This window comes from Pogonomyrmex barbatus, unplaced genomic scaffold (genome assembly GCF_055798465.1).
Source record: "Pogonomyrmex barbatus isolate J1 unplaced genomic scaffold, ASM5579846v1 scaffold5, whole genome shotgun sequence".
In the NCBI taxonomy this organism is placed as follows: Eukaryota; Metazoa; Arthropoda; class Insecta; order Hymenoptera; family Formicidae; genus Pogonomyrmex; species Pogonomyrmex barbatus.
The window spans coordinates 7,434,984-7,454,919 of record NW_028297149.1 but is presented as its reverse complement, the minus strand read 5'-3'; the positions used below and the strand labels follow the sequence as shown (position 1 = coordinate 7,454,919).

Here is a 19,936-nt window from a genome sequence, read left to right as displayed (position 1 = left end):
TTCGCTATTCTCCTCGCGCCTGGCGGGTCACGGACGTTTTTCACTGTCGGTGCATTTGACCGCATTCAAAGTTCTCCATGGCGTCCAGAGAGGAGTGCAATTCCCCGCTTCGCGCTGTCGATGCGAGTGCACCGACGAATTATTTCTCCGGGATAAGGGCGGGTTTTCTGCTCGGGGCTCGGTGCCATTAGTAATGGTTTTAATTTGTGCGGCTGAAACTTCACCCTCCGCCGGTCTCCGATCGGCGCAAAATCGATGACGAACGAGTTAGGACCGCTACGTCGGAAATGGATTCTCCAGAGAAAATGGTACGTACCGGATCGGATCGGCTTCGTAGAAGTTGCAGGAGAATGAGAAAATTTTTGTGTCGTCGTCGTAATATTATCGTGAATTTCTTTGAGCATGATTAATTATGTAATTCGTGCGTATTTTATTTCAAATACCGGCTGACGAAGTCATATCGTCAGAACTACAAAATAATTATCTGCATATTTACAATAAAATGTTTTTTAATGAAATCTTAATGGAATTTATGATATTCCAAAAATAATTACTCCTACTAAAAAAAATATTCTGTTCCTAATTAAATTTAATTAAAAAACAAAAACTGATTACTTAAATTTATAATAATAAATTTATAATAATATTCTAAGAAAATGTTAAGGAATGATAAAAATTAATTGGAAATTCCGATTTTTATTCTTCTTAAATTATGGATATCAGCGGATAAATATTTCAAAATCTATCAATTTTTTATATATAACATTTAATAAATACTTGCGATTTTTTACTCATTAAAATTCTAAAATGAACATTAAGTTTTAAGAACTATATCGCGATAGAAATACGATGAAAATTATACTGGTAGAGATTAACATATTCAATACCGTTTTCTATTAAACTTTATAAAATGAAATACGTGCCTTGTACAATAGAAAAAAAAATAAAAAACGGAACTTTAGCAACATCGAGCGTACTGCCATCCTCCGGATGCATAAGCAACTATTGCACCATGTTCGACTGCAACTCCAACCAAACCATTTGGAAACACGATTTCACTCTATCATGAGGTTCGTATCTCGGCTAAATCATACAATAGTACAATTATCATAAAACTTGTTGCTGTTTGAAATTTATTTGAAATTTTCAGTATTTTTCTCGCATTTTAATTCGCGGTATAATACTCCATCATTTGATACTAGAATAATCTATAGAATCCAAAATAAATCAACATGCTTTATCTTACAAAACTTAAATAAATAAAACAAAATGTAATAATTAAAATTTCAAAAATAACATAAACGTTATCTAAGAAAAATTTTAAATAATATTTTTTTCAGTATCTTATTTAATGTTAAAAGTATCTTAATTGCAAGGATAGACTTTCATACATTTATTTTAAATTTCTCGATATATCAAGTAGAATATAAAACAAAAATTGTTATAAATTAAAATATGTGTAAAATATCTGTATATTATTCTATTTCTATTATTATATTTTAGTTTGAGCAGCTTTTCAGCTTTTGCTATTTTTTTTTTTCTAAAGAATACGCGAGCAAGTACTTTATCGTTAAGCGTTGTGCGTTGCATTCATAAAAGTTGTTATCGTTAATGTTTCAACTTTCCAAAATCACCATTTATATGTGAAAGAAATAGAGTGCACGTCTGGGAACATGAAATTTATAATGAAAAGAAGTTTATAAAGCGGTGCGGAGCAACGATCTCCGTTCGTCGCCAGCAAAATTGCCATAAAAGTCTTTTAAGTTTACGGCGCGTGTAGCCGTGCATGAGAAGCATGAAAGAGTTACTAAAATAGGTAGTAGCTGGTAGAACTTAATATGGCGGCCTTCAACTCCTTTAGTCTTTTCTATGGTGCAACTTTGTGTTTCGTAACATTTTTTCAAGCGAGGAGAGTAATATGTCAAAATAAGATATTTTATCTATATTTTATTATAATAAAATTTTTATTTAATTCATTGTAAATTATTAAATTGAAGAATATGTAAATCAATGCATAATACTTTACATTACTTATTTAAGTCTTTTATATTAGAATTAATATTCAACTTTTAATTTTCCTTAACAACAAATTTATTGTAAATTTTAAAGTTTTAATATTGAAATAATGATATTATTAAAAATAATTTAATTATTATCCTATTATTGCTATAAGCTTCGCTTAAAAATATTGCAAGATTATTAACGTTCGAAAATGCTATGTAACGTCAATTATGACACGTATGATTTATAATTTATAAAAATAAAATAAAACAAGAATGCAACAAAAAATATGAATTAAATATTCTTATAAAAATACACCTGCATGAAACGATATTCATTGAATCATATTTAAAATTCCTCGTTACGAAATAGTATCACATTTAGCGCGCGTTGTTCCGAAAGAATATCACGCGTTAATCGCTCTCACATGGTCCTACCGAAGAGCACGTGGTCAAGAGCAAGCGTGATTGGCTGGCGAGCACGTGGCCGCTCGGCGAGAATCGGGGCTCGGATGTATTCGGGTAATGTCGCGAGTCGACGACCGACCGACCGAATGGCAGTCGCGCGCCGGCCTCTGTCACGGTAGGATGTGTATATTTATGTTTCCGCGATGATAATGATTCGTATATCACACACGGAGGTTATGTTATTTACGCATGTCGCGAGAACAACGCATGTCTTTACGCGTCGGTATTCCTGAAGATTAACGCTCTCGAACGAATGCCTCTACACTCCTCGAGACGCCATCGCACGATATCCAACGATATCCAAAGGGTTTTGCGAGGGTTTTTCATCACTGGAGATTGCCTGACGTGTGCGACAGTCGCGATGAAAAACGTGGTAAGTAATCGCCACTTCAATTACTTGATTGTTCGAATATTGTGAAGTTTTTTTATAAGATAAATAATAAAACTAAGAAACGAAAATTAATTCACTGCGATTTTAATCGAAATAAACACAGAATATTAATGAAGTTTGCTTTTTCATGAAGATTATTTGTGTATGCTCGACTATTCTGAATTAATTTTTTAAAAATAAAAACTAATTGGAAATATGAAAAATTAAATATTAAATGAATTGAGCGAAGTTATATTTTTTTCCATAAAATTGGATGGAACTTTTAATTTCTTGCCAATTTTAATTAAAATATTGCATTGATATTTTGATATTAAAATTTTGATTATTTTTTTCTTTAATTTATTCTTTGATACATTGAATTTTATTGAAATTAGTTTTATCAAAAACAGTATTTATATTCTGCGAAATATTCTAGAAGATGTAAAAATTTTTTAAATAAAATAAATTCTGAAATATAATCATTTTTCAAATCTGAATTTATTTAAGTCATGAAAACAATGTTGTTCTGTCATTTTTTATTCTTCCATGACATCTCGTCGGATTGCGATTGTTATAAACGATATATATAATTCATTTATTTCAATTTGATGAGCAAGTTTCTGTCTCACGACGCGATTCTATTCAGTTCGTTGACAAAATCGATAACTATCTCTCGAAGCGAAACGAATTGTTCTGATAGTTTGGAGTTCACTGGAGTCACATTGTTTATCAATCGAGTAAATCTCTCAATAACTTCCTTTTCTTTTATATAACTTACAATTAATATACAGACCTTTACCCTTTATAAGCTACTTGAATTTATTTTAATTTTTTACGTGATTGCCGCAATGAGTTGATGATTATGTCGACGAAAATTATCACCTTTGAAAAATATTAATATAAATTGAATTTTATTTGTATTGGCCAAACAAGTAAATGTGTGTATATGAAACATATAAAAAACTCAATTGAAAATTATATCTGTTTGTAATTTAGCTACGCTAAATAAAATACTGCAATATGATAAATATAATGAACATAATAAATAAAATATTACTGCATTAAGGATAACTTTTATAATTTTCAGAATATTATTACACACTTTCTGGATCGTTGAGTCTGTCTATAATTAATTGCAAGGGGAAATAACATAATGCATTATCCTCTATTCAGTTTAATTGAATTTAGTATGTAAATCATAAAGGCAAATTGAAAATTGCAACTACCTAGATGTAATAATTGAATCAGATCGGACTAAAACAAATTTTCGATTGCTTTAATTAGATATTATTTTCATTATATTACACATATTGAATTAGTTAATTATTCGCCGCGGTCTTAAATAAATTAAAATTCTATTTTAACATTGTTATGCAAGTAATAATGAGTGAATAAGAACGAGATAGGTTTTTCGTTATTAATTTTTTAAATTTCATTAACGAATGAGAACACACGCTCGCATAATATACGATGTATCAATTGCTATAACAACATTTAGTTTAATCAACATTTTGCCTTTCACAGAGATAAATAATATACACATATTGTGGACATATTGTTTTTTCAAGATAACAATAATAATTTTAAAGCTATATAATTTTATTCTCTATTTCTATTTAACACTTCGCTGTTTCCTGTGTATGTTCCTGAGTTGTTAAATAATAACGGGTAATAAAATTTATAAGTAATAATAATTTACGCGTATGAGCAAATATCGCAATAATATTGTGTTATTATGATCCATTGTAATGCGATAATAAGGCATTACAAAATCTAAAGAGATTCAAATCGTATATGCATGTTTATTATGCCCACAACATAATTATCATGTAAGTGAATATTACATATTAAACAATCATAATTGCTTCAAGGTAGCATAATTCGTGCAGTTAATTTCTATTGAATATTAATAGCATGCTGATGATTAATATCTTAACCTAATTATATATTGAAAATATTTAAGTTAAAGACAGAAGAATTGAATGTTTGTTCATGATTCAATTATTCTATTTTATCGATTTTATTCATTGATTCTAGCTAGACAAGAATTTTTTCTCATAATAATTTCTATTATTTTTGAAACACGAATTAAGAACTTTAATAAATATTATCTGAACTGTTATAAAAAGATTGTTAATATGTATATAATAAATATCGATTGTTCTTAACTCTTCTATTCCGATAAGTAAACGGCAATTTATTTTTTATGATATTTGTACAAACGAGTGGATTAAAATGGAGAGTGCTTTTGTGCTATAGCTTTGCGTTCTCGTTAATAGTAATATGGATGATCAAATTTTATTGTATCGCGCCGCGAAATGATCATACAAAGTTACGATGTCGATATCCGCAACATTAAGCGCCAACAAACCGAAGGAAAGAGCACAATGAAAACGGAGAAATGGGATAAAGAAACAAAAGATACGATTTATTTATTTTTTTCTTCATATTACAAGTGAAATTGCATCGTTCTAAACTCCGTGAAATTGTACACGGAATTTCATACTTTCTTTGTTCAAGTCCGAATATCTGTTTCCACATAACTTCTTTTATTAATGTTGTTGAAATTCTTTTTTTATGTAAAAACAGAAAACATATATTTGGTATGAAAAGGACGATTTTAACAATTAGTACAATAATCCCATCAACTTTACTGTATAATCAGCTATTCACGATCTCATATCTTCTATAAAATTCACCCGCATGAACGCAAAACCATGATTTGCTGACAAAGCATGCGAAATATTTTAAAGGTAGGCTCGCGACGAACATCGATGATACTCGTCTATTGTTTAACAAGATCGAAAATCGATTGATCTAAATTCGCTTTAAAATGGCACGAGAAAATGATTGAAAAAAAAAAGATACGGCGCCCCTTAGTAAGCGTTTTCTCCGTTCCCTCGTATAATCCACATATCGGAGACGAGGGAAATGACCGTGTTAACGAGAAGTCCGGGAAATTCACTAGCACGAGCCGCTTTCCTTCTATTTTCCTCCCGGAAAGTCAGCACGGCACGATATCGCGAAGATGTTTTAGGACGACCGTAAATCACCAAAGGGGTGGCGGGCGTCCAGACATGGGGAAAGAAAGGGGAGCAGAAAGAAATATATATTTAAAGCACTGCCTCTTCTTCGTCTCTCTCTCTCTCTCTCTCTCTCTCTCTCTCTCTCTCTCTCTCTCTCTCTCTCTCTCTCTCTCTCTCTCTCTCTTTCTTTCTCTTTCTCTACTTATATTGTTCCATCCCTCGCTAACTCTTCATTCCTCGCCTTCATTTTCATCCCTTTACTCGCACGTCGCTTCTTCTTCTGTGTCATTAAGGCGTTTCTATGGCCGCGACGAATTATCGTTGAATAAAGCGGCGCGATTAAGGCAACCTGGATGCGACGTAAAACGAATCTTTCTAAATTCTCGGAAGATTTTGGCTCAACAGTTCTCTCATTCTCTCCTCAAAAGCATCCCTTACGAGGGGATGGAACTAACATAGAAGACTAGATATATTTTCCCTCCAGATGTTCGCGGTCTTTCACCTTCTCCGACGCGCTAATTATGAGATTACAAATAGTATGTCGCAATTACTACAGCGAGAAGGCGAATTAATTTCCCCGATTTTAATCATGATAATCTTAATCTTTTGCCTTGGATTCCTTACGTTTCTTACGCGCGTTCGCGTATTCCGACGTAAAAGAAATTATTTTATGACTTTATTTTCTTTGACTCGTTTAATTAATAACACATTAAATTTAATTAATAACACGAGAATACGTTAATAGCAAAAATGTTAATGAGGTAAAATTATCGCTCAAGAAATAAAATAATAATTTAAAGAAATAGTAATATATATAAAAAAATGTAGTCTTAAATTAATTATATCTTAGAACCGTCAATTATAGTCAATTACATTTACAATCAATTACATTTCGCAATCGAAAAAATTATCTATCATAACATCCATATTTTTTAGAAAACTATTATTTGCTTCAAGATGTTCTTATTTTTTCTTTCAAGGCATTGTACTTCAAATAAGAGAGCCGCAATTACTCAGATTGGAACTTAGCACTGAAAAATAAAAATAAAAAAAGAAGGCATTCACTTTATCATAATGGAATAAAAGAATCACTGCTTGAGAATACATGAAATCCACGAAGAAGTCGCCAGACAGTCTGTGATATTCACAGCCATGCAGGGTCGAATGTGCGAGATCGCGAATTGAAAATTGTGCTATTGTTTCTTCTGGAAATCATGGGGACGAGAACGACGTCTAAGGAGGAAGCTGCGCGCGAGAAGTTTCACAAACTGTTCCTCGTTTCGCAAAGAAATCAGGACATTGAATTAAAATCAAATAATGCTGGTGGTTTCTGCCAGCAAGCGCGCTGTCGGCGACAAAACGGCACGGTTATTTCGTAATTTTATCGATTTATGAGACAGCATCGGCGAGTAAGAAACGCGTCGAGTAAGAACAGAATGCAAAGTTTGCTGAGTAATGCACTGCCTAGTTTCGTCTCCTCGTGAAGTAAAGAAAAAAGAATGAATAAAATAAAGAGAATTAATTTATTGAACGTTTGAATGACATAAATTAATAAATGTTTTGAATAATCTGCCTCAAAATTGAAATCTATCGCGACTGATATTTTGATAATATAAAAATAAATATATTTCATTTGATATATTTTTATAACACAATTAGTGATAATATAATAAATATGACATGGTTTCCATAAATTTTTTTTTTATATAATTACATGCACTGGTTTAAATAAACATAAAATATTGAATGTATTTTAATATAAAAAGTGATACAGTCAAAGTGAAATAAATATATTATATAGTTTTTGCAACTTATACATAGTTGTAATAGAATTCAATAAATTTTCTCATGTTTTATGTTCGTACATTACACTACGGTATGAAATTTATATTACACATTTTAAATGTGACTATGTGGTACAACATTTTAAATGTGGCCATTATAGACACTATTTTTTAAATAATTGTAAATTTATTACGTTATATAAATTTTATTACTTCAAACAGCAAGCTTGTGATATCTTATTTTATTAAATATATTTGATTTTGCAATAATAACGTATTGTATCAATATATTAATATAAAAAGTCGAATATAATATGTTCGTATAAAGCTCAATTCATACAAATTACCGTAATGATATGATTTGATTTATTCTGTGCATATGCATGTGCGCGCGCGTGCGCGCGTGTGTGTTTGAAAATAATATATATATATTGCTAGTATATTTTCTAGTCTTTTCTGCTTAAAATGTATGACATTTGCTAAAAACATGAAGTTACACGAGTAGACATCTGCCCTCCAACCCTTTGGCCAAGCGCCACCGAAATTTGGAACATAAAATAGTATGAACGATGGTAAATTTTTCACGTTGTCGTGGGAATTCATGAACGATACTTTTGCACGATATATCTGTACGCAATGTGCAAATTTTTCGATGAGAATGGTCCAGCAAATTGAAATATCGCGTAGAATCATCTCAAACAACCAATAGTGATCATCGAATCAAATCGAATTTCAAGCGTTTATGCAAAGTGGTAATTTTTCGCTTGCTCGCCAAGTCCATGGAAGCTCTTTTCCCTATTGCATATTGAAAAATGAATTTCACGTTTGTGATAGGACATGACCGGCTCTTATGAATTTTATGCGCTGCGAAAGGCAAACGTAACGGATATGTTCTATTTCCAGCCAGTTTCATCGCGAACTTTTAATTAACGTACCGACAAAAAAGTTCATTTTTCTTCAGAAACCGACTTGTCTGTGATACATAACTTTTTTGTATTTGCACATACGATTTAATTTTATCTTCAAGAGTCATAAAGATCGCAGACAATAGAATAATATCTATTACAAGATAATGTTAATTAGCATTAATATTAATTTTTTAGTTGTAACATGAGTTTTAATTTCAACGGTTACCATATTTCGCATTGACTCTATTCGCTTAATATACTTATATTTTTATGTTCAGGTAAATGCATAGGACCTGTTCAACACATAATTTGTGCGGTAGTGTTTGTGCGAAGGGCCGCCGAGAGGCCGAAGCAGGGGGCTTCCGAGATGAGCTATGAATCTGGGCTGCCTGGTAGCCTCTATCTTTGTTTTTCAGCTGCTTCAGCTGCCATCAGTGCTCAACGCGCTACCTTCGGTCGTCAAAATAGGTAAGTTCACATCTCAATTTACTCCGTGATATAATTTTATTTTACATCATTCTTTGCATGTTTATCATCATATTCAATTTAAATGAAAATGTAACCGATGTTGTTTTTTTTATTTTTATGCTTTTAAACAAATTTTATAAAAAAATAAATGTTTTGTCTAATATACATAAACAATATATATTTGTGTAAACTGACTGTGCAGTTGGTTTTATTTGGATGAAGCAAAATAAAACACTATTTTTTCGCATGCAATATTGCATATGGTTGAACGATTAATATAAACCATACACATACTAAAAAATGCATATGCAATATTAAAACTGACTTTAAATTTTAATGTACTTAATGTTAAATCTTAATTTTGAATTATTCTGAATGCAAATACATAATTTTCTTTGCTACTACAAAAAAACTAATAAATATTTTGTTTACGCTCTTTACTGGTGTTTTTACTTGAAAATTATTTGTTTGCCTTGATCTAATATTATCAAAATTGTAATATCGTTTCTTATTTCTTTTACGATTAAATCAGTTTATACCAAGCGAGGAAAAGTTTGTCAAACATGGGTTGGATTAGACGCGTGAGCTGATATCTTTTTCTGACACTTTCCCGAAGCTTGTCCTTTTCCCCTTACAAGTTGCTTTCTCGAAAACTTTGGTGTATCTAAGAGCTGCTTCTCAAATCAAACTTTTCTAGAAGTTGCCCCTAGGTTACGTTCTTCGTCAATGTCTTTGGCAATAATTATTGCACTCAAGATACACATGGATCTTGAAATACTCTTGGATATAATGATTTTATCTAGTTTGTTTGCGCTCCTTTTTTTTCTTCACTCTTCCTTTCTCTTCTATTTCTTCTAAACATTCTAAAAACATTTCAAATATTAAAATGAAATACAATTCTGATTTTACGCCGCATTGTCTTTTTATAAAATGCCTTAATGAATTTAAAAAACTGAATAAATTATCTCTAATAGAATTGAAGGATAATAGTATATTATACATAATTTCTTTTCTTTAGTGTATCGTACGATTATCGTATTTATAGGTAATTTACGAAATTCAATTATGTAATGCAATACCGAATGTTATAAGTGGCACTACTGATGGCTTTCTTGTTACTATAACGTTATAATAGAGATACGTCAGCTACTTAGTACAGATTACAGGTTCATAATGCACGAACATCCATTATCGTGTTACTAATGAGAGTCCGTTGAGTTACTTGATGGGCTTCTTGAGTTGCTAGTGTTTGGTTTATAACATCTTTATTAGTTATTTTTTTATTAGTTACAAAATATATCGATTCGAGATTTTTATCATATCCATATATTGTATATTCATATTGCATTTATAGAATACATAATGTTAAAATTTACTTATTTATTTTGTTAGTTATGGCAGTTATAAATTTAAATTATACAAATAAATTTGAATAAAACATTTATATTGCTTGCAATTTCTATTTGCGTATTATTTATTATATGAATAATATACATCATTTTAATAGCAAGAAATAGAAAACTGAATATCTAAATTATAGATTTGTTAACAAATTTTAGTACATATCAATTTAGTATATATCGATTTAACTGTCCGATTGAGCTTTTGAGAAATGAGAACTTAATTAAGCGTTTACTGATTAATAACTATTTGAAATTATATCCTTCTATATTAATGAGATAATATTACAGAACATTTAATCAATTTTCATAAAAGTAGAGATTAGTAATTTAATCAAAATATTTTTGAAAAAAAAATAAGAAAATATTTTATATTAAAGATAAAAAGTTTTTAAATGTATTGTATTAATTGTAATTTCCTAAAGTAATATATAAAAAATTAACATGAAATAATTATCAGATTTTGACCTGATCCCCACGGATAGCTTTGCGGATAACGAGCAGTAATGAATTTTGTGTATAACTACAGTGTTGCTGTTAATTAATGCGTCTGGTGTTAGCGCTCGCAACCAGACAGTTGAATTTGCTGTTAAATATGGACGACTGATATAAATTATTAGTGTCATTGTACAGACAATACATGCACGAAGTTAAAAGATATCACAGCATAATTAATAACAGTTCTAAAAAAACAGCATAATTAATAACAGTTCTAAAAAAAATAGATATTTCTGCATTTTCAACATTTAAATCCAATGTTTATTATACTGACTACATTTTATATTCAGTAATTTCACAATTTTAATTTTATTATAGAAAAATTACATTCCCGAAAGTTCTTTGAATACCTTCTCAAAATGTTAATTCTTGGATCTAATCCGATTGGAAGAATGTTAATATCCGTATGCAAGAAGGCAGGCGGAATTCCGGTAATGGTTTTGCTTTATACTCCTGTTTCTGCGATAAAACGGTTAAATTCTCTCTCGAGTAAGCCGACAGGCCCGAGGAATTTACGCAGACAATATGTATATAACCGCGTGGTGGTGTAGCGCCTTGAAACGCGATATTTGTCTCGCGTCGTAACCTCTTGTTCCGCCTTTTCATTGAAATTGGATTTCTCGCCCGTGAATGCCCTCGAGACGCTCACGCACGTCTTGTACAAGTAGAACGTTTAGACAGCAAGAACAGATATAAAGATAAAAAGATCACACGAATATAACTCGCGAAGCAGATAATGATGGAGATGAACAATTTACCATTTTTATTTCGATTTTAATTTAAACAAACCTGCTGTGCTCTCTCTCTCTCTCTCTCTCTCTCTCTCTCTCTCTCTCTCTCTCTTATCATTACAATTGAACCTGTCCGTTTCTTATGACAATATTATCTCAACAAATGAAATTTTTGATTACAAAAACAATTAAATATATGGAACACACATGTGATCGCGAACACTTTCTCATCAGAGAATATTTAATGTCTGAGATAAGAAAAGTAAGACTTTATTCTAAAAGTTAATTTTTATTTATTTTTGAATAGATTTTATTTTAACAGTTAGTTTACAAGGTAATCTATCGGCGAGTTACGAGAATATTTAACGTTATAAATTGAAAATCTACAACCTATAATATTTTTTCTCGATATTTTTTCTCATTTACGAAAGAGCGATAAATCCTCTAAATTTGTAGAGGAAGTCACCGGAAAATGATTTCCTAACTTTGTGGAACTTTGAATGACAAAGCATTTTGTAAATAAATGCGATATAATTTTCAATTTTTCTATAGAACTCTTAAGTAATAAATGACGCAGAGAGTAATTAATTGTCAACGGAGAGTTTCCTAGACCACACTTTGCTGCCCCGCCTCAATCAACGTCCGTTAATTTGATAGATAAATAAGGGTAGAGAATCTTGTTGAAAGGCTTATCACGATAAATCGTTCTGGCGGACATCCTTTACTCTTCAGCGCATCTAGTTGACAAAGGACACCACCAACGTCTAAATGATGCTTGAATAAATCGATTTTGCTAATTTATTAACGTCACACTAATTAAATAGCTTGCAATTTGTCTGTGATAATGCAAATGCATTTTGAATATTGTTTATAAATAAATTTATATTTAAAAACTTATTGTTTTAAATATTTTATTTGTTACTTTTGCTCGAATAGATTTTTCATTTGTTATTTTAATTTAGTTCAAATGGAGTTTTCGATAAGCTTATTGTGCCAAATAATTCTTTGTTTTATTTTGACAGTACATGCATCTCATAATTGTTGATTTTATAAAATACAACTTTATATCATGCAATTTTCTTTGTTCTATCGATCTTTATACCAGAAATAGTTACGCGAAATATTTATTCTATAATTTTATATGAGAAATAATTTGCATGTAACGTACAACTGCCAATGTGAAAATTTTATTTAAAATTACAAAATTTTGCCATTTTATTTTAAATAATATTTAACGAATAAATTATTTCGTCAATATATGGATGAATATCATAAATTTGGATAAAAGATTGATAAGCGTGTTCGACGTATTTTTTATTTAATGATAAATATTTAAAAAAAAATAAAAATAAAGATAGAAAAAAATAGAAAAAAAAAAATAAAATGAAAGAATATCTTGAAGTTGGAGAGCTTATGTGGCTTGTGGAGCAGATGTTACTTATTTGCAGTTTACTTTTCGCAGAGGTACGATGTTGTCGCGAATCGAAAAGAACGCTGCAAGTTGCGCACCTCATCGAAATCGATCGGACCACTGGCGCGAAATACGAGTAAAAAGAGCCGTACGGAAATGCAGGAAATTCACTGGTTAATCGTCCGTATTCAACCTTTCAGTAAATCTTCCGGGTACAAGTCTAGTTCTCTTTTAAAAGGAAACGCGTTGAGGCGAGAGGGGGACACGAAGCCGTTCGTGCATGCTCACTATTCATCTGTGATGCGAGTTTCATCCATGAGGTGATTGTAACATGAAAGAGGCTCGCTTTTATATCACGATTTACGTTCCTGGCAGTACTTCGAAACCACATTATTTAGTAACCGGCTTATTAAAGCGACATCTCTGGATAAGGCTATTTCTAAAATATATTTTTATAATTAGCCTGCCTGTTACGATCGCTTGCTTTTATTTCCTCAAGCCATTAATGAATGAAATGTGACAAAACTTTAAGGATGAAAAAACGAAAATATGTGTAGAGTATTTATTTTTCGGGACTCCTTCATCTTGTATGATAAGATATTCATCTACCTTATTATATTGCCTTCATCCGTTACATATCCGGTATTCATCAAATCTTTGCAGCATTTCCGCAACAATATCATATCAAAGACCCGTTTCTGGGATATCGCGTTTGTCACGCGAGGGGGATGCCGCGGAAAATCCGGCTTTTCCCGTGAGCTTCCTCCTTCCTTCCCCTGTCAACGGCGAGTGACGAAAGAAGAGAGTGAATAAATGGAATCGAGTAACTTCTACAACAAAGAGAACTCCGGACAGTTCTTTCTTTATTCTTACTTTTCCACGTCGTAAATCTTGAAACTCTCGACATTCTTTGTCCTTCTCACTTGTGAACATCTTGCCGGTTCATAATTTTGTCATTCGCCTGATCATTTTACTTTGCACAAAGATTTTCAGCTATAATCTTATCATCAGCGGTATAACGAGAAAATCTGTGAGGGAAAACCTCTGATAAAACTACATAAATTGTATTAGTCAACTTCATTTGCGGCTTGGATGAACGTGCTACTCATCCTTTGATTAATTGCGAGATTAAAGTTTTAAACTTTTCTTAAGCGTCGATTTTCTATTTAACACTCAGAGTGTAACAGTGAAATAACGATATTAGTGTTGAATTTTTACGTTTACGAGCACATCAAAGCATATAAAATTATTTTAAATTATCGATTAAATATTACTTAATAAAGCTTATCTATATCTACGTTACATCTTTCTATAAGATTAAATATTACTTAATAAAGCTTACGTTACATCTTTTTGTAAGATAATTATAACGTGGTTTTATAATAGAAACATGTTCGTCGGATGCACAAGAAATATTATTGATTAATTGAAACTTGAAACGTTATGTGTTGAATAAACGAACAATATGGCAATTTACCAGCACTTTATCTCTGATGCATTTTAAATGTTTTCCTATTTTTCAATATTCGTTTTTCTATTTCTGATTGAATCGCTACATACACGTATACCAGCGCTTGCTATCTCCGATGAAAAGTGAGGTCGGCTACCCCGACTGATTGTACCCTACATGCTGTAGGAAATCAGACTACAGTGGTAACGCAATAAAAGATCTGAGAGAGTGGAAGCGTATACATCGAAAAAGAGAAAAAGAGAGAAAGAAAACAGATAGGCAAAAAGAAAATAACGCGAGGAAAGTGAGTAAAAGAGTAAGGGGAGAACATACGAAGGGGTAGATACGACTTCGTGGCGCCGACGGATATCAATATCTCGAGAGCTTTCCTAGGTCTTGCAGGTTTTATCTTGCACACTCTCTTTCTCTCTATCTAGTCATCAGCATGATATCTCAGCCGCAACTTAGCAACGCGTTACGTACTCGTTTAGTTTGCATATTTCATCGCAGTTAAGAAAGTTAGGCGTCGAATTAATGCCGACCGCTTGAATTCAAGCACATAAGAGGAAATCTAATGTTCGCCAAATTCACTTAGCAGTTTGCTCTAATTAGAATTATTAGTGCGAAAAGTTAATTATACATTTCTTTATTTAATATTCTAAAGTTATTACAATATGAAAAAACAATTTAAAATAATATCAATATGAAGATACTGTCCTATTGATAAAGCTTTTCTTTTTAAAGATTTTAAAGCTGTGTGTGTGTGAGAACAATTCTATTAACACCGAACTCTATTAAGAATCAACCGAAATCAAATATCTGAACATTTTGAAAATAAATATCTATTTCAGAGAAAGATAACGAGAATATAGGTAACGAGAATAAAATAAAATGGGATATAATAATATAATAAAAAATACAAGAAAATTAAGTTTTAATATAAAAATTTTTTTATTTCCATTTTATTTTTATTTAAAAATTTTTATTTAAATTTTTGAAATGTTTCTAGTACTAAAAATATTATTTCAGTAAAATATCGAATATTTGAGCTGCATTGCGGAAAAAATTATTGACAACAAGGTGAAAACTACGATATATTGCAATAGCTTATGAACTTTATATATCGAATTTCACTATTCGAATTTCCATATTCGAGTAATATTTGATACATTCTTAAAAATTTTCAAATTGACATATATTGACATATTTCAGCAATTTGTAGTTTTAATTTATTATTGTATTTATATTTATTGATAAATTTGCATATTATATAAATATTTTAATATGTCATTTGAAACTTTAAGGCTCGAAAATTACAAATTATTCTATTATTCTAAATTTTAATCGATAATATTTTCCTAAATTAAATAGTATGGGATTTGGTAAAATTATATTAAATTTGAACCTAGTTAACTTATATTTGCAAGGATATTTGTTTGAAGTGCACAATGGAGGATCTGAAAAATCATGGAAATCGTTCAGCAAATCGTGAGAGACTTGCAACGAGTCGTCCATTCAGAGATGGTACCAAAAATGGTTCTCGGACGATAGTAGGGCGTCGTAAACAGAGGAATGCTCTTAATAATTCCACGATAGTTTGCCAAACGGGGATTCCCTGATCCTTCTCCCTCATGTATTTTTCCCGATTTCCGGATTTTCTCCACATAGCCTCGATCACCTTTCAATTCCTTTCTCCACTCAGCCCGGTTCCCGTACTACTTTCTGTTCCACAGCTTCTTAAACTCAAAGATTGAAACGCCCGATCCGAATCGCGACGACTGACTACAAACTTCCGAGACACTCATAACTCATAAGTTATTTGCTCTCTCTCCTTGATTCATCCGTTTTCCTTACACCCGCCCACCGGTCATCTCCCTTTTTCATTCGTTGACCGTATATTACGTCTGTGTATCGGGATTAACAAACATGGACATGTTATTTCAGATAGGAATCTAAGTTCGTGTTTTGTTAATATTAAGTTAAGGATATAGATGATGAAGGCATGGCTCATGTTTTGATGTAAAAGGAACATTAAATGAACTTCAGCGGTGTAATCAGAGTACTGACAGAGCACTGCTTCGAGTTTGTTAGATATATTTACATTTGTAACTAGCGAAACGAGAACGTTTCTTCACTTTTTTGCAAAATTACACGTAGCTTGTTAGTCGTAACTGTGAGATCTTGTTTTAAAACAACATATTTAATTGTATTTGTTATTCATATCTTTATGTATATAATAATCCGTCAAGCCGCTCTCATAGCTATAGTAATGCTGGTTTATTTTGACTGATTTGTAAATTGGTTGAATAAGAGGAAAATCAATTAATCTCTGCAAAATCAGTAATATTCGTAAGTTTCTGATTAAATGTGCTGTAATCAAATAAGTTTTCATCCATTTTTTTGGAATAAACTTCGTTTCAAACATTTGAATTTAATCGCAAAGTAATCGCAAGATTTCCGGATAATCACTAGTGAAATTTTCTTTGAGACGAGAAAATTTGAAAGAAAACCGTTTTCGCGATTGTTGTCTTCCAAACAAAGTTAATCATTGATGGTCATTTAACACTCTTATTATTGATAAAATATCAAAAATATCAGTTTTATTTTCTTGCAATCTATATTTTATATTTTATATATTATTTCTATATTATTTATATTATTTTCAACTATTTGAAATTTTTATCTTTTCATCGAGCGCTTTATGTAATGTCCTATTTCCCTGCTTCTTCTAGATAAGGAAAATAGACTGTCGTGCATGAAAGTAACGTTGCTGACGATGCCAAACATTTCCGTAAACAGGTAGAGAAATCGATAAGATACGCTAAATTTGTTATAAACCTAAATCTTCTCTATTTTGTATAATGTTTTTACACATGAATCGATATTAGCATATGTTATATTTTAGATACTATTTTATACATATGTATTAATGTTTATGTATGCCATAATTTTTATAATTTTATTTATTATGATTTTCATATGTAGCAATAGACTTACTATAAAAAATATATACAAACAAAATGTATTTTTAATTATCTTTTAACTATTAAACTTTAAATAACATAATTATTAGAGAAGAATTAAAAAAATATTTTGTCTATCTTTTATTTTACGAGCAATTGCATAAAGTACAATGTCAATGAAATTTGCAAAATGATTGAATGAAAGAAAAATACAATGCTTATATAAAAAAATAATATATTATATAATAATGTAAATTTTGCAGAAAGATAGATAATTCATATAAATAAACTGCAATAGTAAATGCTCTCTGAAGAATTTGAGAAATACATATGTTTTCAGCTTTCCATAATAAAGATACCAGATAAATATTTAGATATCAGAAAATAGAGCAAAAAAGAAGAATCTTTCAAAAGCTGTTTTTCATAATTTCAAAAATAAATTGAGTCAATAGTGCATGCATCTAGAATATATATATATATATATATATATAATTTTGGAATACAAAAATAGCAGCAAAAGTAGAATCGAAACTGAGTTTATACAAACAGGATCAGAACTTAAAATATTTTTCAATCTATATTTATTTTTTAACTGTCTCTATCAATTTTCCTTAAAATTACGTGAAATTAAAATAAAAGATAATATTACGCAAGATGTCTTTATCTGTGATTATTATAATTTTGCATTTCTGCAAGATTTGAAATTATAAGCATTATGATCGATTTTCCATATATATGTGAATACGTTATAATTTTTTTTTATAACATTCTATACGATGAATATTCTAAGTGTTAAGTAGTCTATATAAACTTTTACTCGTATAAAGTTGCAAACTTTTTTCATAGACTTTTCCAAGTTTGATCGAAATACGTAAACAAATGAATTTCTCTTGACAAATAGTCTCTCTTGAAAAATAGTTCGGCGAACTGAAGTAATATCCTGTCTGTAACGAGATTTGTCGTAATCGGAAAGTCAATAATAAAATATTTGACTCTTGGAAACGTCTGGTTCTAATGATGATATTAACAATATCAAATCCTATTTCACGTTAGCTAAATATATAAATTTATATTATAATTGACGTGTTTTATTTCATAATGTTTTCTTAATTTATCGAATCGAAATGGATCGGATCAATTCCTTATGTGTTTTTAACCCTCGATTATCTTCGACATGAGATAGAGACATGAATAGAGTAGTTAAGATGCTTTTGATACCATTGACCTCCCGTCAATCATAACATCTAGTGATGATCAGATTGATGGATTAGGGACATTAATGTTGTGGATATCTCAATTGCTTAAGTCTTAGGTTATCACTCTCTGCAATTGTCGTATCGTTGTCTTGTGAAACAATATTTTTATAGTTATATTGTTATGTACTTAATGACAATAAATATTAATAAGTAAATTAAATTAATAAAATATTTTTAAAAAAATTTGTTAAAATATTTTGTATTTTATTTATTAAAGATTATAACATTTAATTAAAATTATAACATTTAATTCTTTCATTATATTTTATCGATTGTATTTAATATAATAAAAGAATATATATCATTATAAAAATTGCTCTTTTATACGTTCACATGTTATTTTTATCTTTGTAATATCTGCAACATAACGAAGTTGCAATTGTAATGGAAACCAAACACGAATCCTGTCTAAAATAAAATTTGTTCGTTTACCATGTTGACCATAGTATTTCCCAGCATATCCAAACATTATCTTTTCGTGTAAAAAACTTACGTTCACGCTTTGATGGACATTTTAGATTTTTATATGAAAGAGAATTAAAAATCTGTTTATGAAAACTTAGTTGAAAACAAGTCACTTGGAAATTGAATGAAGTTTTTTTAAAAAGTTTTTTTAATTTTTTTATTTATTTAAAATGCTTAAATTGTAAAAATAATATCAACACACACACACACACACACACACACACACACACACACACACACACACAGTTATTTATGAAAATCAATTTGTATTAAACAATTAATTTAATATTTGCAATTTATTTATTTTTAAACATGCAATATAGCAGTAACATTATTATATATCTATACATAACATCGTGTAATTGCGGTGTAATGGCGCAATAAACAAACTAGATGTCACGAAGTGGATTTTATCAAAACGTTTTTAGAGCGGTACTGGCCGCATTTAGGGAGTTAGTTTGACGATAGAGCTTCGTTTTACCCATTCGTCTGCTGTAGCAAACTGGAGGACAATGATGGAGTGCCGTCGGGGGTGTAATGAGAGCCTATACACAAGGGTCATAATGCGATTACACTTGGGGCTTCAGCCAACTACCCCTGAACCCGTCAGATTTCTAGCTAAGTTACGCTTCACGTAAACTAAATATCTCGTACAAGTAGCCAGTCTAAAGAATCATCAGTCAAGAATTTGATATTTGTCTACTTGTAATATTATTTTGTGTTTACGATGATATAGTT

The 19,936-nt window shown here is 30.5% G+C and overlaps 1 protein-coding gene across 5 annotated transcripts in view; it reads left to right on the top strand.

Moving 5' to 3' along the window:
* Window positions 1-2,544: 2,544 nt before the first annotated feature.
* LOC105427221 (glutamate receptor ionotropic, kainate 2) overlaps window positions 2,545-19,936 on the top strand; it is a 119,277-nt gene continuing 101,885 nt past the window's right edge. For all 5 annotated transcript variants that reach the window (XM_089081600.1, XM_011638882.2, XM_011638883.2 and 2 more), the window contains exons 1-2: window positions 2,545-2,841; window positions 8,835-9,024. In XM_089081600.1, the coding sequence (XP_088937726.1) occupies window positions 8,931-9,024 (94 nt within the window). In that variant the 5' untranslated portion in view covers window positions 2,545-2,841; window positions 8,835-8,930. The remainder of the gene's footprint in view (window positions 2,842-8,834; window positions 9,025-19,936) is intronic.